This window comes from Dermacentor variabilis, chromosome 1 (assembly GCF_050947875.1).
Source record: "Dermacentor variabilis isolate Ectoservices chromosome 1, ASM5094787v1, whole genome shotgun sequence".
NCBI lineage: Eukaryota > Metazoa > Arthropoda > Arachnida > Ixodida > Ixodidae > Dermacentor > Dermacentor variabilis.
The window spans coordinates 206438852-206465226 of NC_134568.1; the positions used below are offsets into that span (position 1 = coordinate 206438852).

At 47.9% G+C, this 26375-nt stretch overlaps 1 protein-coding gene across 1 annotated transcript in view; it reads right to left on the reverse strand.

Moving 5' to 3' along the window:
- Positions 1-25520, reverse strand: part of LOC142559357 (uncharacterized) — a 26292-nt gene extending 772 nt beyond the window's left edge. Inside the window, exons 1-2 of the mRNA XM_075670983.1 lie at positions 25368-25520; positions 116-1828 (exon numbers count right to left, since the gene is read on the reverse strand). Coding sequence (XP_075527098.1) covers positions 116-1828; positions 25368-25520 — 1866 coding nt within the window. The remainder of the gene's footprint in view (positions 1-115; positions 1829-25367) is intronic.
- Positions 25521-26375: the final 855 nt, after the last annotated feature.

Below are 26375 nucleotides of genomic sequence, written 5' to 3' on the forward strand. Positions count from 1 at the left end.
GTAGACCGTCTTCGGGTTCCGTCTTCCTGTGCGTTTGAGGTAATCTGCTCGGGCGTTTCTTCTGCCTTCATTGTGAGTTTGAGACTTGCTTTTTTGGGAACGGGGCCACGTGTACTCTGGCCCGGTGCGGTGTAGGAATGTTCGTGGTCGACTGTATAGTGTCAACGTCCGCCGGGTAGCCGATGCGCTTGAGGATGTGTCGGCCTGTCGCTGTGGAAAGGAGGCGTTCTCTCTGGGATAGGAGGACCGCTTCTTGAATTTCCTCGAAAGTGTTGTGCAGTCCCAAAGCTTCCAAGCTCACATTGGATGTATACGGTGGGAGACCAAAGGCATTCTTGTAGGCTACGCGTATCATCGCATTGACTTTGTTTAGGTCTGCTCGGAGCAGGGCGAGGTAGGGGAGCCCGTAGGAGAGGTGGCTGATGACCAGCGCCTGCACCAGACGGATCGTGTCCTCCTCCCGCATGCCTTTTCTGTTTCTGGCCACCCGGTGGATCATCTTAGAGGTCTGCTGTGTTGTCGTTTTGAGCAGTTGGATTGTGCGGTTGGCCTTTCCGTCACTCTGCAACCAGAGACCCAGGATCCGGATGACTGGAACTTCCCGGATTGGAGCCCCGTGTAGGAGGATGCTCAGGTTGCCTGGTGATTTGTAGTTGTGTCCCTGTATCCGGATAACTTCGTATTTGTCGGGCAAGCAGCAGAGCCCGCATCGAATGGCCTCGGTTCCGACGCAGATTGCTGCCGCTTGGAGTGTGTCTTCCTTCTCGGCTAGGGAGCCGGTGTTTGTCCAGATCGTGATGTCGTCCGCATACAGGGTGTATCCAATGTTCGGAACCTGTTGCAGAGCCCTTGCGACTCCGATCATGGCGACGTTGAATAGGAGCGGGGAGATGATCGATCCTTGTGGCGTGCTCTTGTTGGGCATGTCTTGAGGGTCCGATCTCGTGTCACCCATTCCTATTGTTGCCGTTCGGCTGGACAGAAAGGTTTTAATATATTGGAAGGTGCGCTCGCCGCAGTTGAGATTGCTGAGCTCCGAGAGAATAGCCTGATGAGACACGTTATCAAACGCACTTTTGAGATCCAGCGCCATAATGATGTGTTCGCCACCCCTCGGGATGTTGGAGAGAACCTCCTCCTTCAGGAGAACGAAGGCGTCTTGCGTCGACAAGCCCGACCGGAAGCCAATCATGGAGAGATGAAAAAGATTGTTGTCTTCTATGTAGTGTTGGAGGCGAGTCTGGACGACTCGCTCATAGAGCTTGTCCAGACACGATGTGAGAGATATAGGTCGTAGTGCTTCGATCACCGGCTTCTTGCCCGGTTTCGGAATTACTTTGATCTCCGAGTGTTTCCACTCGGAGGGACTTTCATTCTTCTCCCAGAGCGAGTCATTGAGGTACTTGGTGAGGTCCCTGATCTGTGCCTTGCTCAGGTTGCGGATCATGGCGTTGTTAATTCTTTCTAATCCCGTCGCCGTGTTTCGGGTGCACGATCGGACGGCGGCATACACCTCGGCCTCAGAGATGGGAGCGTCAAGTGCAGGATTTTCCTTGCCTTGGTAGGTCGCAGAACACGGTGGGGCGGTACTAGTACCGATGTATTTGTCCCTTAGAGCCTGAAGCAGTGCTGCGTCGTCTCCCAGGAAGAGTTGAGCAATGCGCTTCACGGTGCGTGTAGATTGTGACTTTGATTTAGAGGGGTCGATGAGGTACCGCAGAATTGCCCAGGTACGGGAGGTTCCCAGCGTTCCCCGCAGTGACTCGCAGAACTGTTGCCTATTTTGCTGTGCTAGGTTGGTGGCGTATGTTTGAGCTTCCTCCGTGAGCTTTGCAATCCGCAGGCGGAGGGGGTCTGTTTAGGCGTTGTCTTTTCAATCTTCCCACGAGCCGGCCGCGCTTCTGCCATAGCTTGAGTAGGTGGCGGTCTACTTCTGGGGCTTCCGGTGTGCGGTGTATTGTTTCAGTAGCTGTCCTGTATGCTTGTCTGATGTCTTCCCTCCAGACGTGAATAGACTGAATGGGACCTGACGGGAAGGGTGCATTGCGGAATTTGGGCCAGTCTGTGATATGGGCGGTGCCCAGACCCCTTCTAATTTTGAATGATGATATGGACTCGCTGAGTATGCAGTGGTCGCTGCCCAGCGTTTCACCTAGGTTTCTCCACGTGGCGTCGGCGACGTTCTTCGTCAAGGTGAGGTCGGGGCAGGAGTCACGGGTGACACTGTTGCCTTCCCTGGTCGGATATAAAGGGTCGGTGAGGAGCTCCAGTCCGAGGGTTTTTATTGCTCGCGCGAGTGCCACTCCTCTTGCTGAGTTTGAATGATACCCCCAGTCATGGTGGGGGGAATTGAAATCCCCAACTACGATACGCTGGTTAGCTTGCGCCAGTCGATTGGCTTCGGAAAGGAGGTTGGCGAAATAGGCCTTTGCTGGTTTTGGTGGCTTGTACGTGTTAACCACGAACATGCCCTTTCGGCCCCGTTTATTGGGCACTATCTCTATGGCTAAGTGCTCAATGTCAGGTTCCGATAAAGAGTGCTCGATGACAGTGATGTTTTTTGCGACGAGGATTGCAACCGTCGCCATGTGGGGTTGGTGGATTGTGTAGTAGCCGGCTAGCGTTGGGGTTCTTTCGGCTCCTATCTCTTGCAGGCAGATAAGGTCAGGCGTTCTTCTCCGACGGCTGCTACGGTGCCCCGATGTCCTCCTCGCCCTCCGCTCCGTACAGAGTGGACACAACCGCGGCGTCTACTACGGCGTTGGCCATGCGAATCGCGGACGCCGTCAATCGCGGACGCCGCCAATTGGCTCGCGGCTGCCTGCCGCCATTCCGAACTCCAGCGTTTTCACAGTGTCCGCTGTCATCGAGCGATGTGTGTTTACCTGTGCGCGCGTGACACCCTGCTGGTTAATTTAGTTAAAACACGTTGCCGGGCTAGTTGGTTTAAATCCATGATAGAATATGTAAGCGCGACTGAACAACGACGTAGAAAGAAGCAGACACACAAAGACAGCGCTGTCCCCTTGTGTCCATTTCTTTCTACGTCCTCGTTGAGCCGCGCTTATGCATTCTATCATTGTTCATTTAGTTAGTAAGCGAATGTTTACAAGTTTCCACGGCCAATAAAACTACTATCATTACTTTTTACAGCTATCTACTAATTTTCTATCGCAATCGGTGCTTCGCCTTTCCGGCGGAACTGCGATTTTCTTTTTACCGAAACGCTCTTTTATGCATGCAAGCACAAAAGTAACTGTATGTCGTCGCATAGTTTGGGAAGTAATATCTCGAAATTGGTGTCATTCTGGAAATTCATTCTAAATGAATACGTCTCACAATCTCACTTGCTACAATTACTAAATTTCAATATGTGCCGTGCAATAACTAATTAGGAAGCTAACTAGTGAACGTTAGTTATTTCGTCGAATATGTTTCGATTTTTGGTGCAAGTAATGTCCGCCTCTCGTATCAATCCATTTCAAGGACTAGAATTGTGTTATCTGCCACAGGCGATTTTTAAAAATCCCATAAAATTGAAAAATGATCACTCCGTACACTAGCCGCCGTCTGCTGGGCGGCAGACGACGAGGAGAAGAGCAGACGACGACGCGCAGACGACGACAACCGGACGACGAGGAGAGCTGCGCACATACGCAGTGTGCTTACTGGTGATATTGGTTGTTGACTTCAAAAATTGTTTTCTCGGATAAGGTAAAATTCACTCGAATAAAAATTTCTAAATAGTGTGTACTCACAATTTCTAAATTGTGTGTACATTGAGCTAGCTGACATATATTTATCCGGAGGGCCCTAATGCTTAAATTTGGCTTGAATATTGCACAAAATTCATTTCTTGCCAAATGTGGAGGCATTTTTCTAAATATATATATATATATATATATATATATATATATATATATATATATATATATATATATATATATTTATTTATTTATTTATTTATTTATTTATTCATTTATTTATTTATTCATTACATACTGCCAGCCTGGATGTCAGGCTTTAGGCAGGAGTTGGGTACATAACAATACAGTATATCGGAATACAATTTACATTTGGTCGAGCAAGTACGGCATTAGAAGAACTCACTTAAGCTATACAAAGCGGAGTACAAACAATATGCCACGACAATGTGAAGTGTCGTTAGCTATTGCGGAATGCACTTAAGAAAGAAGACACCGTCGAACACTCAACCACATTGGCGGGTAGGTTATTCCATGTGCGAAATGTGCTTGGGAAAAATGAGGCTTTGAACACATTTTTTATGCACAAGAACTCGCTCACCTTCTTTGAATGGAAAGAACGGGTTTGTCGCTCGGTAATTGAATGAAAATATGCATTTTTGTTTATTCCAAGTTGGTTATGGTAAATTAAGTAGAACATTTTTAGTCTTTCCTGGTGTCACCTTACTTGTAGGGTCTCTAAATTGGGTGTTTGCAAAAGGGCTGATGGGGATTTTTTCCAACTATAACAATTATATATGAACCTGACGCATTTGCGTTGGACATGTTCAAGTTTGCTAATATTACACTTTGTGTGTGGATTAGGAGAGCTATTAATATTTTCAAATTATTTTTAGCACACGCTATAGCAAAAGACAAAAAGGGCGAAAAATTATGGTAGCTGAAAAAATAACGCAGTTTGTGAAAAACACTTCCGAAAACACAACTTTTATTGCTTTTTTACTGAGCGAAATAAACATGGGAAATTCTAAAAGGCATTCAATTATGACGTCATATGAAAGAAAGATGCCCATATAATGCTCTAAAATATAATTTGTTATTGCGTATAGTTTCAGACCTCATTAAAAAAGATGTACCTCCAACCAACTTTTGCTTGTTTGCGGAAATGTCAAAGAGCGCTCACGTGATCAAAACATTTTTCGCAACGAAAATACTTCGGTGAAACTTTATTCACACAATAGCCATCTAGCCCAATTTTTTTCAATAAAATCAATGATGGTCACTTTTGGGTATGGGACGTTTCGCGTGGAATGACGCATAACTCAAATTGTCAACTAATTCTATAACTAAAAAATTAAAGCAAATTTCCGTGTCGTTTCTGTGTAATGTTGAGTGCAGTCAACATCAACCATATCTGCGTCAGAAAGGTCACCGTTTGAGTTCCCGAAAAAAGTATCTTTGGTAATATTGGCATCGAGACCTATCCTTCAGCTGCATTCTAAGAAATGCGTGAAAGAAAGAGACTTTTATCATGTCAAAGGTTGAAGGACGCCGCGTCTAAAGAAGTGCAGCAGCTTAGCGAAAGCGGCTTTGGGACACCGTTGTCCCCAAATACGGACGCCAAATTTTGTCGCAACATGTACAGGGGCTATGGTCGTGGCACAGACAAAACGGAATTGTATTTAAAAAGCCCTCCGTGTAGCCAGTGCCAGAGCGATCGGCAAGCAGTTATCTTCTATTCCTTTCAGAACGGGGCAGTTTCCGGCTTTTCAGAAAAAAAAAATCAGTTTCGTTTGGCATATTCATAGTAGAAGCGTATTCATAGTAAAAAATAACGGTACCACGAACACAAAACAAAGAAGTACGCAGGACAGGCGCTATGTATATCAACCAACTTGCCCAGTTTTACAGTCGATTGCTGTTCGGCACAGTAATTCATCTTTAACGCGTGCACGTCATTTTGACGTGGTGAGACTTCGTGGTTTTGTGACGTCGTGAGGCTTCGTGGTTTTGTGACGTCGCGTGACCTAATGGCGAAGTGGGTGCAGCCCGAAACCTTTGACCAGCGGCAGAGGGCTAACGGCGAAAAAGGCGTCGGATGATAAATGATTATTCTACTCTTGTTCGGTCTAATCATACATAATCTTTGTGTACACGTCATATCAGATAGGGAGTTTTTCGCCGTGTCCGTGACGTCGCGTGACAGAGAGCTGAAGTGGGGGTGACTCGCAAATATTTTGACCAATCGTGGAGGGCCGATTTCGGATATGGAATAGAAACAGTTTGCAATAGCTTTATGTTATAGCGCCCATAGGTATATTGCATCGTCGGCTTTTCTGAAACAAAAGAAAACGCGATAAAATAGAACACCCACAAGAAGCGCCGCTATAAAATTAAACATAAACTTATAATTCCAATACCTACGTTATGTTATTAACAAGTAAGAAGCTGCTGCAGACAAATTGAAAGGAGATGAAAAATAATGAGAATGGAAAGGTTGGATAAATCAGCATCAGGCGAGAGAAGAATCATGGAGACCGAGGGGCCCGATAAGAAGCAAGCAGCATGTAATACTGGTAGAGTCCAAGCTAAAAGAAACACGAAATTGAACTATATGTGAGTTCTAGAGGAGGCTCAAATTTTCATGGATCCTATTTCGCACGCCGGGCGACCTTTGATTAGGTAATCATATGCGGGCGATTATTTCTTCTTATACTGAAAATGTCAGCGCACACGTCATCACATGGCGACGTACGTGCGCAGGACTTCGTTCTCGCTACGAAAATTGAGTCGACAAGCTTGTGTCACCCTTCGCTTTTAAGTGAAAGGTGAAGAAGACTACACAATCATCGTGCACTTTTCTGTCAACGTGCTAAATAGAATCGATGGAAATTTGAACCTCCTCTAAAGCCCAGAATTATGCGGCATATATATATATATATATATATATATATATATATATATATATATATATATATATATATATATATATATATATATATATATAAATTAGGAAATTCGCGGGCGCTGGTTGGAATCGGTTGGCGCAGGACAGGGGTAATTGGAGATCGCAGGGAGAGGCCTTCGTCCTGCAGTGGGCTTAAAAGATTATCATGACGATGATGTTGATCATGATGATGATATATATTTTCCAATTACCTAATCAAAGTTCACCCACTTTAGCGTCAGCCTAATAATAAACGAATAATGTCAGTCCGCCTTGATGTAAGTAAGCTGCGAGGACACTGGTTCGGCATACTTTGAATATTTGTGAAAAACTAATAAAGTTATTACTTGCTGTTTATCTTTTCAATGCGCTTCACGTTCGCTATAGTTCTTCAAATATTGCCTTGGTTTGGAGTGTTCAATCCGCCACCGCTCAAGACTGGCTATAATGCGTCTTGGCCGGCTTTCGTGTTCAATAGTCGTGAACAAGAGTTTTGCTGTTGTCATAGCTGGTAAAAGTCCGAGTCCTTGTAAAGTGACAAACAAGACACTACGACTAGGCTGCCTAATGTGTGTCCGTGGGTCTTCCGGCTTATTCAATACCAGTGGCCTGTTCGTGTGTCAATTTTGCATGGAGGTGGCATTTCGTCATTTAATACCATGGTTAGATGTAGTACGTACCTGTTTAATCTAGGATCCTAACTACATGCCTCCTGCTGGGAGGAATTGAAAATATAGATGTTTTACTCAAAGGAATGGCATTTACTGTCACAAAGAAACATGACACGCGCCTTGTTTTGCCGTGACGAGTTTTACGTTCAGCCATCGGGGGCAGCGACCTTCGAACCTCTCCTTCTTTCCTGAGACGAATCAGCGTCGTGAGGCTCAGAATACGTCGCGTCGGACAAACCAGCGGCGACACCAAGGCGAGACACGTCTGACGGCTACGGGGTTGATGGATGGCATTTGGTCGCCAAACTCGTCGCTGCCACCGAGAAACTATAGTGAAAGTGCGTTCAACGCCACTTCCTTACGGTCCCTGCTGGCCGTCAGAGCCGACCGACAGACGAACCAGCTAATTTCTGGGCCATCCCAAGAGCGTAGACGCGCCAATGGAGTTAAACGTGACACTCCTGTCTACGAACGTCCCCTTCTTTCTCTGTGGCAGTGAGCCGGGTGCGCGCGGGGGTATTTCTCCGATTGTGTACAAAGGTGCCGGAGTGATGGTGCGCACTCTCGCCCTCAAGGCGCTCCGGTTGGAGGAAGGTGTGGCCGCAGATTTCCCTGACCTAGGGATCTAGGCAGGGCTGAGGGGATTTACCGGACTTTTTTCGGCTCCTCTAATGGGCTGATGTGTGCTGGCGTGGCCTGACGTGCTCTACGAAAAGATGTAATCTTATCTGACATGTATCTCATGCTACGAGAACTATGTACTGCGCTTAATGCTCCGGCCAGTACGAGTATCCCTTGTTCTATTAATATGTTTGCCTCTCCTATGTAAATATACCTGTTGTCGTTTATCCAACTTCTCGACCTCGTACTCACCACTAATGAAACCCTCGTGACATAAGCTCGGACGACGATGTGGGCCCTCTTAGCCTCCGTGTAACGCCCGGTAGCGTGGGCCATCTACCCGTTACGACACGCACCTGCGGAGTAGGCTAGAAACGATCCCCATTGTGACACCAGACTCAGAGGCAACGTCCCCCGAATCTTACACGGAGTAAACGGCACCAACATTCTGTTGCTTGGGAAATCTGGGCCTGTAGTCACAAAAAGCTCTTACGCTATAGTTATTCGCAACAAAATATTCTAGCCAATCCTGACGCTCGGCATACCATTAGCGAAGGTGGACGGCAAATTACGAGGATCAATCACTAACGGAAAGCTTTGTCAATACGGCTTCTGCCTTTAATGTCCGGTAACGACGGCAGACGATCAGTGCTTATAATTTATTCCGGGCGAAAAAAGCATTTAGACGACATCCATACGCAGTAATGAACAAATACACAACGAACTATCAATTCATCGCTAAATTTGAGCGAAATTTGCATAATTTTTCCTCGTCAGGTGCTTTCACTTTACGGCCGCACACGTTCTGCCACCAGGACAAACCTTGCGCGCCCACTTAAAGAGATTCTTCTTTTTTAAGGCTGCTTCGAACATGTTTCACTGCCTGCACTAGCTGAGCACACTCGGGCACTTACTGAGTGAATACCACGTCCAGTTCATGGAAATCGGCAGAACGGCGGTCAGCGGCTCGACTTCCGCAGTTACTTGAAATGCAGCGAAATTTTATTTCAGCCTCTTCCTCAACCGCACAGACGGACAAAATATTTAGCCAAAGTTGACGAAACGAGACCAAGATAGGGTAAGAATGAATGCTGTCGCATCTTAAACAGTAACCTTTATGGCAAAAAGGCCTGAAATCCTCTCCTATTGCGCTCGCCGAGTGAGAACATGTTAGCTCTTAAATTTTTCAGATATTCTGTACAACAATAAAAAGGACTTGCTTCTCCGTTCTTCCTTCCCTAATTTGATCCCATTCTTATATATTCGCATAGATAAAATCTGCTTCGAATTGATTAAAATCTACATGAGGGCCTTCGAGATAAATGCTGGGCCATAAAACGAACAAAAGTAACATCCTAGCATGTATTGTGGAATAAGGATGTAATGCTGGCATTTCCACGTTGGTCCAAATGTTATGGAGTCCCACCTTCTTGCATTGGTTAGTTATTCAACTCCCAGATGGGAACTCCTCCCAGATGGGAACTCGACGGCTGAGCGTCCTGCGTGCAATACATGGCCTCAGAGCTTGCCGAGCTGGATATTTAGTAAAAACCGACGCCAAAGCTGCCAACCAGTCCTCTGTTTACATTATGCCATGCTCTGATGTTTTCTCGCTGCTCATTCCATATTGAGGTTACGGCGAAAGTTACAGCGGAGCGAATCCGCCTCTTCGCGCCGCGACCGGGCGGAATGGATGCCATCGGTTGTGCAAAAGCGAACATTCTCTTGGGTGTCGTATTTCTCGTCTCGTCTGCTCCGACCCGTGGCAAAACCGGTCGAGTGCCAAATAAATAAGCACTCGAAGAGGCGTCAAAACAACGTCGCGTGCGCGCGTCGAAACGGCACTCGGGGTCCCCTGAGTGCGCTCGGGCACGCCGCCGCGGCAGGACGTGCCTTGGGCTGCGCTGTCGAGGCGGCAGCGGCTCCGACGCCCCGCACGGCGACGCTCGCGGCCGGGCCGACTTCATCCCCGACGTTTTTTCCTGAAATTCGCTTAGCGCGTCACACACGGTGACTTCGGGTTCGTGCACGAAACGGAATATTTTATGCCAACCACAGCTTGTCCCTGTCCCTGGCTGTGTTGCACAGGCGAGGTGACACAGAGCTTTTCTTACACTAAATGAGTTATTTGATATTTTAATTTGCATGCTACAAATGAAATGCAGCGTCATTCTGTTTTTCAATCGCACCTCATTTGAGTCTCCAGCATTGCTGAATCGCGCGAGACATGTGTGCCATCCTTCACCCCTGTGCAATGAGTGACCATCCTATAGTATACTGTACTCTGCTTTCGGTGCTGGTAACCGTAGATGAAAAAATTTTTGTGCTCTTGTGTTCGTGTGTGTATCGCGCTTTTTTATATTTTCTTCTCTTATATTCCTTTTTTATTGTTGCTTGAGTAACAAATGTCGAATTTCGGTATAGCCGGCTCTGACGTAGCCTACCTTCCCGTTATTCAATGTCTAAATTTAAAAAGGAACAGAAACGCGCCACGTGGTGTCCTTATGGGGCCAACTTCGATACCGTACCCTTCTTCTGCCCTCGACTTACGCCACTCTTATCCGAGCCTCGTTCAAGTGCTTCGCTGAAAAACACCGGTTTTTGCCGCAGCCCGAACAACGTCTACTCCCAGGGACAAAAAAAAAAAACCTAGCAGGCACTGGCATTCCAAGCCAGTATTGCGCATGACTAAGCAAATATTTATCGGCTTGGCGTATTCGCATGTGGCTGGCGTCGTTGGCACAGTCGCTCACGAGCACCTCATGCTCCATAACACCTGTCACTTGGGAAGTGAATGCGTTCAAACGGCGGTGAATATCATCCTTTGTTCACTATCGGCTAATTCTGTCCATCAGTATAGAACCATTTGTGACATGCGTTACCTTTATCGCTTCCGACTGACAGTTTCTTCATTACTTTCTAGCATGTAGGAACAACCGACGTAAATGAAAACCGTGAAATGTTTTACTGTTCCCAATACAGTTCAGCCCCCGCTATAACAAGTGTTGCTTTGCAACTGTTACTCGTGGTTTGAAAATGTCCGCATTGGTGTGCCCCAAATCGGCAATGCGCATTCTTTGGGTGCTCCCCCGAGGCAGCCCCTTAATCCGCGCCCGCCTATCTGGCGACGGGGCCCGACACCGACCGTGACGGGCAAACAAGCGGCTCACTTGGAATCGACCGCATCCACCGCCCTCCATGGAAGTGGTAACGAGCGCGAAGAGTAATCTCCTGACCCTAACAAGATGACCATCATGGAGAGCAAGGAACCCAGTCTATGACTATCGTGGAGGGAACATGAACTGTTTCGTGGAAGGAGCGCGAACGAAATCTGTTTCTCGATTACCTCGTCATTGCTTCGAAGATTGAATACCAGAGGCGTAGTTCTGTGAACTGTACGACCCCTTTGATTGGCCGCAACAAGGTCACTGAATTCCCTTGTGTAGGGGACTAGGGAAGAACAACGATTTAAAAGCGGACCGTCGGTGCCGTGAGAGGTTTGCTGAGGTGTTCTCATGTCTATAGACATGGGCGTCCTGGCGTTTGCAGACATGTGTGAGCTCCGACTAGCATCTGACGACTTGATTCAGTATGTAATTAATGTAAAATAAACCCCTTATATTTCACTCCTACTCCCGGACGTACCCATCCTTATGGGACGAAAGATTTCATGCCTAAACGCTACCCCGAGTCTCAACAACTGGTGGCAGCGGTGGGATGAAACTTGCGGCCGACGCCAGTCGCCATAATTTCATTCGCGAGCGACTGGATGACAGCAGCAAGGTGGATCCTGCAGTCAACGCCAATAGCCAACAACTCGCGAGTGACTGGATGAATGCAGCGCATTATGACAGCACGGTACAGGGTGAGTGCCTGGCTTTGCGCTTGAGTCATCGGATCTTTTAGCCTAGACTTGCTAAAAGTCGATATAGCGTATACAACTGTTTATAATGGTAGTGTAGTTGTAGCGTGTCTCAGCAGAAAGCAGGTTTCAGCATAGATCTAAACCAGCTACTAAAGACAGACGTCATACCTGTGTGACAGTAATTGGGACATAGAGATGGGCCGGAATTCTAATCAATTAAAAGCGACTCAGGATTTACGCCTTCTTGCAATTCATTCGATGCGGTGGAGGAGAACTCGGGGACTTGGTGCTACTTCGGTAGATAGGCGTGTGGCTTCTGCTATATTTTACAGGCTTCACATTTTCTTGGGAAAACAGAATTAAACCTCTGGTAGTTCTTTTTTTACCTGCATTGCAATTTGGGCGGGTTTTGCAGCAAGTATTGTGGAATAGCTGAGCTAAGTAGTGACCATGGACCTCATGAGTTTGACAATAGCTAGCTTGTTGCGGTTGTGTGAAGAGTCCTGACTACAAACTGACTGCTTGTTTCAGTGCGTAAATAAACAATTTTCTTTCGCTCCTACTCCCGCACGCACTCATCCCTACGCCTGGAGGATAGCTGGCCTGAACGCTACCCCGAGGCGCAATAGCATGACAAAACGGGGCCGGTTCAGGCCAGTTTTCATACTCGGGCTTGTCTTTACAATCCTGGAAGGACTTTTCGCACAGTCAAAGCGCGCCAGTGTGTAGATTATCGGCCAAAGCTCTATTGTTGAAAACCGACCTGGTGCGCCGTAGAGCTGTCGCATCACATATGCATTCGTAATTCACCACGTGGAGTGTTATCAAACTTAACTTTAAGACTAGTACGTCCCCAGCTGTGAACAGTTGGAAATCCTGCACCAAAACGAGGCGGCGTTCCCAGTTTTGTCGTGGTTTCCGCAATCCTTCCAGGCCACCTATGCTTCCAGGCCACCACAGGTCACCTGCAAAAAGTCGCAGGACCGTTTCGGTCGTGCATTATTGGATCAACAGTAAATCAAGCAGACATAGTCAAAATAAACCGCTTAACTTACGATCCTCGTAAATGTTAACGGATGAACCTTCTTTGTGACAAAGATGGTGCCTCTGTTCCTGAATACTGTGTCGATCGACAGGTGCTTTATTTTAACGTTAACAGAATTTTTAAACATCACCTATGGCAAACAACACAGATCTACTTATCGAGCTGAAACACTCGAAGACGCATGCATTACTTACACTAAAAGTCATCACGCACAATGGACTAGTTAACAAAATTTCACAAATTAAATTCTCAAATATAGTTAGTTTAGCGCACCTATTGCAATACCCTAATTGAAGCCAATTATTTCACAAGGCACAGGTGCTTAGAACGAATTTTGAAACTAGCACCAGTTTTGAGATAACCGCTGTCAAATATGCCGTAAAAATGCATTGTTGTGCCACTTTAACAAAACGAACTTTTATGCACTCAAACTCAAAAATTACTGGAATGCACCAATGCATTTTGTCGCAAACTTTGGGAGTGCACATCTCGAAACTGATGTCATCCTTAGAATTCGTTCCAAGTGAAAGTTATTTTAAAAGTCACCGGCTATAATTCGTAAATTGCAATATGTGTCGTAAAGTAATTTGTTTAAGAGTTACTTTAGAAAAATTTGTCAATTGTCAATTTATCAATTCCTTGCCCAAATAATGTCTGCTTCTGAGAGTAATATAGCCCAAGAAGTATAATCGTGCTACATGTCACGGGTGATTTTTAAAAATTCTGTTACCGACAAAATAAAACACCCTGTATAACTTGAACAGGCGCGAGAAAAAAATAAACTGGGCAAAAACCGTGCAAACAGATACACCGACGTCGGTTGACGATAATTATGTCGCCTTTGCCTTTTTACACTTTCTTAAGCAGTTTCAGGCGCTTTCAGTTCTTCCACTGGTAACATCTACGCCGCTTTACATCTGCGGCCTTCGTCTACGCGACATAATGGTGTCGGAGGTAAGTCTCCCCTCCACCCGCGCTGTGCCTGATGAAACGTCGGATGCACACCCTGCAATCCACGAGCGCGGTTATGCTTGCCCCTGTTATTCAGAAACGAAATCGCCCGTTGTTTAGCTCCGCGACTCTACCGACTGTCCGCCTGCGTTTGAGAGAGCAGCAAGACGCGGAGTGATGCGAAGAGGTCCTGGAACCGGAGCCTCGGCTCGGCAGCGCTCACGAGAGCCACCACGGGAAATCGAGGGCCCAGCTATACCGCCGCTCCACGCGCCACCCAAGGGGATCCTCTGTGTGTTGGCTACTCTCCACTTCGCGGTTCTATCCTCGCTCGCGCGCCGGTCCTTGCTCTTCGGTGAAGAAACCGGCTCCGTCAAAGTGGCCTCAAAATACCGCTCTCTCGCTGGGCTGAGAGGCCATCCTCTCCGAGTCCCATTCCCAGCGCTCCAATGCCCGCGCCGGCCTCCCGCTCTCGAGGTTCCTGCGTAAGCGTGAATTGTTAAAGAGTCGTGCGCTTACGCCCGAGTCCCCGAGCGAAGTGCAATCTTGCATCGTCGCGCGCATACCGCACGCGCCGTTTGCGCGGTGCGTATACTCTCGCAATGCGCATTTTATGCACACGCGCTCTCTCGTCGAGCGCGGTTGGTAGCTGGGTGACCTTTTATCACCCGCCGGATGACCCCCACTACGCAGTGTTGCTTACATAGTAAGCACACTTCTATGAAAAGAAAGCCAAACGTATTCACTGCAAAGCGCCAGTGTTCCTTTGTCTTCGTATAAGCGAAAGAACGTGTAAATGTCAAGGAACGGCCCTTCGATGCACGGTGTACCTCGCGCGTTCCCTTTTCCCTCTGCCCACATCGCGAAGAAACAACAAAACTGGTACCTCAGATCACGTATTTGCGAGCATGCTGCCGGCAGTTGAAACCTTGCCCCCCCCCTCCCCCGAAAAGAAATCGTAATTATTTTCGTCTCTTTCATGAACAGTATCTTCGTTGCCTGCGCGGCGGGCTCTATTCCCACTAACAGAGCGTGGGGCATTAAAAAGTTTACGCACCGCTTAACGCGTCTCATAGGTGAGAAATAACGGATGCATTTCAGTTCTGCATAGGTTCATTTTTTGTTTTCTTTTTCTTTCGTAGTATTTATTAAGCACAAAACAGGTGAACAATGGGGGATGCCTTTCTTTATTTCTTTCCTCCGAGGCAACGTTTCCAACTGTTACTCCTCAGCCTTCTAGTGGCAAAACTCGCAGCGCCTAAATCTGAAAGGAAACGTTGTGTACACTATACACACCGCCAATACGGCTGTAAAAGGTAAAGTCGCATGCCATCGGCTTCTCCTTTAAAAGTCAACACAAACCTAACCTTTCGCGCCGCAGTGTACAGCATAATATTAACTATTCGTTTATGACTCTGAAAAAGTCAACTTGTAAAATAATGAAGGCGTAATAAAATGTGTTAGAGGTTGTTTGTTTTTTGGATCTGATTCGGCTGCTCGCACTCTCACAATAGCAAAAGAGAGAAAAAGGAAGAACACTGCTCATGAAACGCAGGCCTCAGCAGTTTTCTGAAAGCAAAACGGCTGGCAAACCCAACCCAGCTTCTTGTATTTTGCACCACCGGTGGTGATCACGCAAGCACCGCCCCTACGCCACTGGTAGGACTACACAGAAACAAGTCAGCGGTACCGGAAACATTGTTAAAGCAGCAGCAGTTGTTTTCTCTCGCGTCCTGAGACCTCTACTCTTTGTACAAGCATTTTTAGTTTGCTTGTTGTTTTGGAAATTTCCAGCAGCCGGCCATTGTTCTTAATGTTCCTGATGGGTAACATTGAGGCAGCTTACAACAGCTAAAAATTATGCAGATCCCACGCACTGTGGGAATCCATGTAAGCGAAGCATTCCGTGCTGGATGCTTTGATTAACAATAATTAGCGGTGATGTTGACGGCTAAAAACGCTTAATTTTTTCAACGCTTAGTCTAACACGAGAGCGGTGAGTTGATGTTAAACGTTACCTTGCAGGCACCACTGCTGTTTGTCTCCGTAGTATACAGAACACACAGGGAGAGGTATTTGCTTGAGGCGCTGTTGTGCACGATATTTAATGACCTCTGAGAGGGTTGAAAATTGTCATTGCCTCACATGGCGCATCGCATCGTGACAGAAGCATTACACTTGAATTGGATTATGGGGCTGTACGTTGTTACGGCTGGCGTCTAGCACCTCGTGCAGAAAGGACTTTCACCCACCATGCCTCGTCGAAATGAAGCGTGAGAGAGAGAGAGAGAACAAGGATAGGAAAGGCAGGGATGTCAACCAGAACAGCATCCGGTTTGCTACCCTACACTGGAGGGGGAAAGGGGAATAGAAAGAGGAAGAAAGGGAGAGAGTAAACACTGAGTACGTGTAGGAGGGACACCACACACAAGGACACTATAAACGGTCTCTTAAACCGGTGCACTTCAAGTACTGCACTAGTGCACGAATCGCTTTTCGAGCCAGTGACGGGTGTGGCCACGGTCCGAGTATCTTTGACTCGGTGAACGGTCTCGAGTCTAGTCGGTGTAAAGTTGGTCGCAGAGAGAGGCGTTGGACATCGTAGCGAGGGCAGGTACACAATAGGTGCTCTATGGTTTCCTCGCAACCACAGGAGTCGCACATCGGGCTCTCGGCCATTCCCATACGGTAGGAGTGTATTCGTTCGTGAACGCCACTCCCATGGCCACAAGCGGCACAGCAAAGTTGTTTCGCCGTGGGAAAGGCTAGATGGTAGTTGTAGCCGTAGCGTGGGGTCCAGTTTGCGTAATCTGCAATTGAACGCACTTGAAATCCAGAGACCTTGTGAATTCTTGCGTGCAACTAGGCGAAGTTCCCTGGCAGCGTCCGACCTCGCTAAAGGTGTTGGACGCGTCTTGGTATCTTCGTGGGCACACCGGGCAGCCTTGTCAACTAGGTTGTTGCCAACGATGCCACAGTGAGCAGGAACCCATTGAAATATAATGTGGTGTCCTCTTTCCAAACCTTGGTGGTGCACTTCCCTGATGTCAGATATCATCTGCTCGTAAGTTCTGTGATGTAACGCAGATTTGATACTGTGAAGAGCTGCCTTAGAATCGCAAAATACGACCCACTTCTCTGTTGTCTGTTCGGTGATGTACGTCATAGCGGCATAGAGAGCTGCAAGTTCTGCCGACGTAGATGTAGTCATGTGTGACAATTTGAATTTACCTGTAACCTGCCTAGCTGGAACGACGAAAGCGGCAGTTGAGCTGGTAGGTGAGGTCGAACCATCGGTATATATATGAATGTGGTCATGATACGTCTGGTTCACTAATAGGAGCGTAAGTTGTTTCAGAGCCGGCGCTGGATGATTGGATTTTTTTTTTATTCCAGGAATAGCAAAATTCACTTGAGGCTGTCGCAGGCACCATAGGGGAGATGAAGGCTTTGCCGTTAGTGTAAAAGATGTCGGTATGCACTCTTGATGAGCGCTAATCACTCGTGAAAAGGTCGCTTGAGGTCTCTCGGCTGGTAGGGAGGCCAAATGATGGTCGGGGATCCTTGACAGATGGCGGATATGTGCTCTGAGAGAGTCGACAGCTACATGTGTCTGGATTATATGGTCTCCCGCGACGGCAATTGTTGCTGCTGTTGAGGTGCACCGAGGCAGCCCTAAACACGTGCGTAGGGCTTGACCTTGTATGCTCTCCAAGGTGCGAAAGTTCATCTTGCACGCATTTGACAACACTGGTAGAATGTAACGTAGGAGTCCGAGAAACAATACCCTGTATAACTGCATCATAGAATGGACTGGTGTACCCCAGTTTTTCCCGCAGAGAAATTTGAAGACCTGAGCAATGGCGACTAACTTCTTCTTCAGATAGACGCAGTGAGGGCTCCACGAGAAAGCGATGCGTCTTAACATAGGATACAACTTGACCATTGATGGAAACAGGATACAATGACATTTGTTTGCGCGTAAAGCCAACCAATGCGCACTTTTCAGGAGACACACTGAGGCCTTGTTCTCGGAGATGAAGCGTGACTTCTCCTATTAGGGTTGGCGTCTTGCACCTCGAGCAGAAAGGACTTTCACCCACCATGCCTCGTCGAAATGAAGCGTGACTTCTCCTGTTACGGTTGGCGTCTAGCACGTCGCGCAGAAAGGATTTTCAGCCACCATGCCTCCTCGAGATGAAGCGTTACTTCGTAATTCGCCATGAGTGTCTGCCGGTTTGGCGGAACCCCCGCAGTGTTTACAGGGCTCTTTGGTGTGTGCGTGTGCGTGTGCGTGTGCGTGTGTGTGTGTGTGTGTGTGTGTGTGTGTGTGTGTGTGTGTGTGTGTGTGTGTGTGTGTGTGTGTGTGTGTGTGTGTGTGTGTGTGTGTGTGCGTGTGTGTGTGTGTGTGTGTGTCTGTGTGTGTGTGTGAGAGAGAGAGAGAGACTTTAGAGGGACCCTTTCCTCGAACTGTAAAGCTCTACAGGGGAACTTCCGCGAACCAGCAACGGCCAAAAGAGAAGGACAAGCGTCTGCAATTCCCGGACCTGTGGCTTGGTATAACCGGAGGTGGGACGCCCCTTCCTTGCAGCAGGCTCGGTATATCAAGAGGATCGGTATAATCGGAGGAGGAGCGGCCCTCTTTCCGCGAATCAGACTCTGTGCCGGTCACGTGACGTCGACGGAAGCAAGATCCCTCCCACGATTGTAGAGAGCCTATTTAAGGGGCTCCGAAATGTACTTCTTTAGATCACTTCATTCTCTTCTCATCATTTTAGAGCGCAGCTCTTTGGCGTCCGTTCCTGGGTTTCGCGTCGTCGTCGGCGTTGTCGTCGGCCTCGTAACCAGCTCCGCCCCCCTTTCATCCCCCCAGCGCTAGCAGCGACCGACTGATACCGCTGGATGCCGCTGACGCCGCTAGAGAGTCAAGATAACGTGACTGCATAGAACACCGTCGCCGCCATGCAGAAAGAGGAGGAAAGGGTCCCCCCCCCCCTGTTCTTGTGTGGCGGATAGGGTGCTCTTCAGTTGCCGACGCGCCGGTTATTTCACGTAGGCCCCGGCACGTCGACGAATACGTGACCACCTTCCCATGGCTAGACCTGGTTCTTAGCGCTGCGGAAGCGAGGGTATCATATTGTTTGTGTGGGCATCGGCGGCGTTGTCCCTGAAACCAACTCCGCAGCTGGGGTTGACTCACTATCGGCGTCAGCGGCATCAGTCAGTCGCTGCTATCTCTTCCCTCCTCCCTTTATCGTGTTGTCCGCTTGCTGCGCGCGCTTCTGCCCCCATCGTTTGCCGCTGGGTGTACACGCCGCCCCCCTCCCCCCTCTTCCTGCGAGTCTCCGGTTGTCAAAGCGCCGGCTCGAACTTAATTCCTTTCTTCGCTCCTCCTCCAATGCAACCCCTGTGCGGTGGCAATCAGAGAGCCAGATCGGTGGCGGCGGATCTGTATATGTGCACCGCCCGAGCCGAAATTGCCGCTTTTTGTTAAAGGAATACGTGTGAAAAATAAAAAAAAAATTCTGTGATAGCGCATACATGTGTTGCTCGATTTCTTTGCCTCAATCTATCGAAAAGGTGAAACAGCTTATTTGCTGCACTCAAATTTCGCATTAGGAAGTAACGTAATCGTCGGTAATTTTTTTCATCAACCTTTGAATAAACCGTGCAAGTTTGGCACTAGAAATCGTCTCGTCCTTGCCCGGTCGCCATGGTCTACCGGATGCCTGCAGCCCGCCGACAACGCCACGCTAACCAATAGTAACGTCGGTCGAGCTTCGATAGGCAGGCGTCGCTACAACTCGGCAGCAGTACGATACGCTACCCTGGAGTACGCAACAACGTGTGGAAACCCCAATCGGATTATGAGGCACGCCGTAGTGGCGCACTCCGGATTAATTTTTGCAGCGTTATGTTCTTTAAAGTGTCCCAAAATCTATAATTGCACTTGCGTTTTCTATTTCGCCCCCGTCAAAATGCGGCTGCCGTGGCCGGGATCAAATCTGCGACCTATAGCAATGCCATAGCCGCTAAGCTAACGTGGCGGGCACAGAAGTGTTGATTTGACGGTCGACCGCTTCTGTAGTGTCGCCTGGACCCTACGGTGCGCTTTAATTAATGCGGCTCTGCTTCTGCACGCCCTGCGTAGTTTGTCCGCTTGACATAGTTGCACGGCGTTTATTTTTCAGAAATAGCAGCAACGTACTGTACCGTACATTGAACTTAAGCTTATCCAGTTTCCCCGCAACCGCCGTCGTATAGTAGTAGGGTTTGCTGGCCTTCTCACATCACCTCCCCCACCCTCCCTTGTATGGGGACTGCCTCTCCTCCTCTCTCCTCCCTAAAGTTCTATCTACGTCCTCTATGAACTCGCACCTTAGTAGAAAGGGAAGCGCTGCAGTTTCTGCAATGCTTCTGATGGGAGTCGCGGATAATTTCAGTTGTCAAGAGGCTAATGTAGCGACGACCAGGGAGCTCCAGAGGGCCTCGTGCACATTCGATGCGGTGGGGTGAAAACGAATTTCTAGCGTCGCATTTCCTCTCAGACTCACTCCTGTCATGTATGCACACGCTGTGACATCCCCCCCCCCGCCCGCCCGCCCCGACGCGGTGTGCCGGAAAGCAGCAGCCGCAGCAGCCCACAGCAGCAACAGTGGGAAAGTCGAAGGCAAAGAAAGCTTCGCCTTAAAAGGCGAACCTCCTTACGGTGTTGCAACTGCCACACACTTCAGCGTGTTTTTTTATTACACGCCAATGTAGTTCTCGCCCTAATTGCGCCATACTCTCTCTATCTCTCTCTTTATTTGTATTTTATGCTCCCCCTCCTACCTCCCCCAATGCAGGGTAGCAAACAGGATATTCCCGCCTGGTCACCCTACCTGCTTTTCCCTTTCTACAACTCTCTCTAGATAGTGCACTTTATCAGTTAGTATCGTATCATTCTAGACTATCCACCCAGTTCACAGCCAAATGCTCATAGCGGATGTGTGCCATAGAACTAAAGGTTGAAGTTCCATGTCACTCTGGCAATTTACGATGAAATCGCTGCTTTATTTTTCAAGACCATGGTGAATGGTGTGAGTTTCCACCGCAGAAGAGCCAGGCGGAGGTTTTACTGGGACCGTGCATAAAATAAAATATAAGATTCACCGAAAATTACGATACCCCTTGATGCGAAATTTGAGCGTAACTCTATATGTGTTTTCACTTCGACACAATTCACAGCATTCGCCATGCAGCTCATGCAGCACTTTTTTTCCGTACAGGCGACGCGCGCTAATTGTAGCCATCGTCGCCGCACAACCCGTATTGCGCGGCACCACGTTGTTTCTTCGCACGCTTTGGTTCCACCAACGACGAGAGCGGCCCTTCGTCGCGGCGAAATCGTGCCACCAGTGTCAGCGGCGACAACACCCAAGGGAGCGCCACATCGAGCCATACTCGTAGCCGCTCGCCTTCGCTCCTTGCAGGAAGAGTAATCCCCGTCACATGCGCTGGTACCGCGGACTGACCTCAGCAGCTAACGCCGCGAACAAGCGTAGCCCTCCAAAGCTAACATCCCCTGCCCCCCCCCCCTTCCCACCCTCGGAAGCGCAGATGAGATCGCCCACACGGGTGCAGATGCCGTGGCCGCTGGCAACTCAGTTTATACGCAGGCCGTCTTCCCTCCGCTTCTCCTCCGCTGTCCGCCTCATGATTTCACTGTAGCCTTCTCCTCCACTTTCCTCTTCACGCGCTCTTCTTTGATCTACCGCTGCACTCGATGTTCGCTTTCATCTTTCGCTGTACGCGTTCGCTAGCTTACGAGGTATATAACAATGCCGAGGCACGCCGACGCTCAACGCGGGAACGGGCGCCTAAGAGCTGCACTCTAACAGGTTGCATGCATATGCTGAAGCCATCAGGGATTACGCATGACTCGGGAATGGGAACAACTGCGCACAGCAGGGCCACCTGTGTTATAAGCAAGTGTATGCCACATAATTCTACAAGCACTAGAAAGGCAACGACTTCGGCAACTGTTGCCTATTGGCAACTCCAGAATCCGTTACTTGTGCTGGCAACACCGTCCAAATAAACAAAGATGGCTACTACATCCAGGTTGAAGGTGGCTGTATCGCTTGGTGCGGCGCTCACGCGTTTCTCGTTCGTGGAGTCGAATCGAGGTGTTTCGTCGAAGCCGAAAGAGTCCTTGCTGCCGATTACCTTATTTTGATCGGTTTCAAGGATTTCAGCGACGAAAGTGCGCAAATCGTTGCGCTGTGCGTGCCCACCTCTGGCCTGTCCAGCGAGCTGCATCTTTTTATGTGTGAACAAAAAGCCTTTCAAGCTTTTGTTAAGAAGCTTTTTGGTAAGGTTAAGAAAAGGGAGGTGTTTGTGTGTAGCGGGCCTCCAGAAGGTGCAAGCACTTGTTCGCAGCGTTGCTCCACTGGTACAGGTACAATACTCGATTGTTTTCAACCTTCATAGGCAACTCCGCACTGCGACTCATGTTGTAGTATATCTTATATAGCAACTCCAAATATATGTGCAGTAACACCTGTCTTGCTTTCAGAAGCTAAATACGGATATTCTGCGCTGACGCGTGAAACCCTAACGTTACCTGGTCAGTGTGAGCACCGTTTTTGAGTCGGGGCCGCACCTTTCTTTGTAGAGTTAGCTGATGTGTGTGATAAGGTAGTCTGCATACGATGACTGGTGCTTGTTCGTGCTTGAAGTACGCAGCCTTCGAGCTAGGGCTCGGGCTTGCGAACACGATAGACACCCGCCGCCCGTAGAAATTCTCAATCCCTAGTGAAACGCGAGAAGGGAATAACAACCTATCGTACCAAAATGAGTTTCTTCTAAAAGGTTTCCAAAATTTAGCGAAGGTCTTCTTCCGGGCAATGTCACTTGTATTAGTGTAAATGCATGACTTGAAAACGAACTGAACCAGTTGTAATGGAATTTAGTTGTGTGCACGGTGTCGGCAAGCAAACTAGCGGTGCTGTGCGCAAGTCGAACGCACCAAAGCTGGAACGAGCGCAGTTTGCTGTTGCTTCTAAATGCCTTGCGAAAAAATAAACTGAGAACTCAAAGCGTTCAACGAGAAAACAGCATCTGCTGCTTGCACCGCTAAACTAAAGAATGCTATGAAAATAATATGTCGATCGCCTCGCTGCATAAGATGTGTCATGATCAACTTAAGACCTTCTGAGGCAGTTATCATTTCTGCTGCTGTTCCTGCTGACAAAAGTACATTAGCGAGAATATTGCTGCTGCTTAAGGCATTAGTAACACTAATGCTGTGACAGAAAGCTATAAACGAACAAAACCAAATGAAGCTTAAACGTACATCACTATAATTATTAAACCGCCTGCATAAACAAAGCACACTCCGCGATTTGAAACGCCAGCAACATATAAAAAGTAATGATCTACTGGCCGGGAAGAAAGAAGCCCCGAGTTAAATGTTTCGAACAAGCCTGTATAGCATCAGTCGTCACCTTTCCCAATGCGAAGTTTCTTATCCAAGTCGCTCTCCGATGCGCGTCGTCTGCCTCTTTCGCGAAAAGATGAAATCATACATGGCTGTCTTTCCACCGCGATGACACGCATAATTGTACACAAGTCTTTCGAAATCCCTATTTTTTTTTTCATTTTCGGGCTCGCGCGTGGTGTCATCAAGAGGATTAGAGAACTTCGAGGCATTCAGCACATGCCATGATAGGAGGCCATCTTTCTCTTCAAGCTTGAACCTGCATGAGCTGTTTCTCGAGGCTGCCGCTAGGAAGCGAGCATTTAGTTGGAATCGCCAATAACGCCTGCGACGGGCTGTGGTTTCAGAAGGATGTGTAACGTACTGCTGCTAACACGGAGAACCTCTCGTGCATCGCATTTCCGAACAACAGCACTATAAATTTGTCGGTATATGCTATGTGCAGAGGCAACAAGCTGCTATTAACTTTTCTTCCGGCCTACGCCAACTGCTTCACTTATCGCAAAATTATTATAGAAATTACAATTGTTAAACTGCCCCGCAAGACATAAAACACGAAAAAAAAGCAGCCATTAAATAATTATCGGCGCTGGTAAAAAAAGGAAGCTAATTTCGGGTTCATACGTCATTTATCTTCGATCTCCCGATGTTGAAATGATTCACAAACAGTCAGCTTTCGTATAAATACTTTGTTTGAAGTAATTCATACGTCTAAGATAATTGATAAAAGCAGTCTCCTAAGCAACAAAATTGAGAGTTAGTGTTAGTAAATTCTAAGGATAATGTTACACTTTCACGAGCTAGCAGGGATAAGCTTGAAATAGAGGGTGCGAAATGACTTTGACCCATATAGGCAAACGCTACGATCAATTCAAGGATTATAAATTGATTATAAAATATAACAAAACTATAAATTACAATAAAATGTAAATAATACTAGTGACTCTACATGAAGCTGGGGCACCACACAGCATGTCACTACAGGCTTCTGGAACAATCTATACGCGTATATTCATGTAATGCGTAAAGGATATAACCGGTTGTCAGTTAGAATAACAGAATTTGTGCCATGGGAAAAGGAACGCATTTGAGGGTGGTAAAGGACTAGATCAGTAATAAAATGAGAAAATTTTCCTGCATAAATAGGGCATACGCACGGTTAACGAACGACATCGGTAATTGAGGAGCTCTGGGAAAGGCTTTCCTCCTTTTGATGATGATGATGATGATGATGATGATGATGATGACCGATATAATGTGTTCTAAAATAACCTTTCCTTTGTACAAGACCAGCAAAACATTGGAAAGCGGAATGCATAGCTTCACTGAGCCGAGACATGATCAAAAAGGTGAACATTGTGCGGGGCTCGACTTTAAAGTGGTTGGCGCGGTTTTCTAAGCGATTAAATAGGTAATGCCGAGATATGGGAGCCGGAACGCCACGTCTGTCAAAGAAGCGCGATTTAAGATTCCTCCCAAACGAGCGCAGCACGACAATTTGGCAAAACACCTGAAAATGTTCGCGGCAAGTTACGAGATCCGCTGCACGCGAGTCAGTAAGTGAGCTTAGAGTTCGTCCCTTTTACACGAGTTTCATGAAGGCCTCGTTGTCGGTGGCGTGCTGGCGAGGATCGTCTATTTCTGCCACACCCCCGCGGCCGCAGCGCCCTGAGTATAAAGAGTGTCAAATTTTAGAAGAATTCTGAACACGCACAATCTGCTAGCCAAAAAGCAATTATGCCTCCCTGCTTCCTTCACCCAGCCCAACGCGTGCTGGGAAAACTGCACTGCTCCACACAATGAGCGTCATACTTTTCATAGGTATAGTCGATAGTATGCGGACACCACAAGTATCCTGCGACCCAAGACACCAGGAGACTCCACGAGAGGAGGTCGCCACCCCATCCTAAACAATACAGCTCGAACCATTTCTGTTCTTGTAAAACTGTTTTCTCTCCTCCTATAGACGTGCACCGGAGCATGCAGCGCTGCGTACGCAGGTGCGAGGCCGCACGTCTCTACAGGAGAACGTCCTCAGAACGCGCTGGCAGAAGTGCAACACTGAAGTGCAGACGCACCGACCGAGGCGGCGGCAGCTCGAGCGGACACCGCGGGCGTAATGGTCCCTGATTGATGGGGTCCGCGGTCATTCGACCTAGCGACACCGGCACTGGGTGGAGGCCCATCTTGCGTCAGCTTCTTGCGGGACACGGCCACACCATCCCCGAGGCCCATGTGAAACTGCGCTGTTCCACCCCCACCCACCACCCGTATTTACGACCCCAAATGTTCTCGGGCACGTCAACCGCATGCGGTCTGTTCGTGACTGCGCCAGTCGGCGTAATTTGGTTCACGATGAAACCGTACGCCTGACGACGGCGATCGGCGTGCGCGAACAGCCAACGCCGACACACTTTCCGGGCCACCACCCCCCGGAACAAAACCCGCTTGGCTTGACAGCGACGCTTTTGAGTGAAATTTGTCTTTCGTTCGTCGCTCCATTCGTGCATGAGCGAATGGTGAATGGAAAACTTTTGCCTGTGGTACCGTACGGACGGCACCGGTCCAGCACTTTGATTACCACATACCACGACCACCGAGCGCCGCTTGCGTCAACTGCCATTACGGGCTAGCGTTGTAAACCAGAAATTTTCCCTCTATCTATTCCCTGCTGCCGCACAATTTCAATGCTGTGATAGCAAAAATAAAAAAAGTAGAGAGTCCGTAAAGGGACTTTTTCGTTCTATTCCTAGCACTACTTCTCCGATTATATTATTAAACAAATTGCTCAAGTAAACAGTTTTCATAAAAAAGCGCTAAAGACTAAGACGAAGGAACACATACGACAGGACTGGCGCTTCGTCCTTCGTCTTTAGCGCTTTTTTATGAAAACTGTCAAGATGAACCAACTCGCCCAAATCAAGGCACTGTTACTCAAGTTTACAACACCAAGAAGTGCACACAAAGCATTTCTCGTAAAAGTATTTCTATCACACCTAACTTGAAAAACTTTTCAGGCATTAATAGAATATGAACCGTGTGTCCCAGCTAACGTTAAAAAAGCTGTTAAAAGAAAAAAATGAAGCAAAG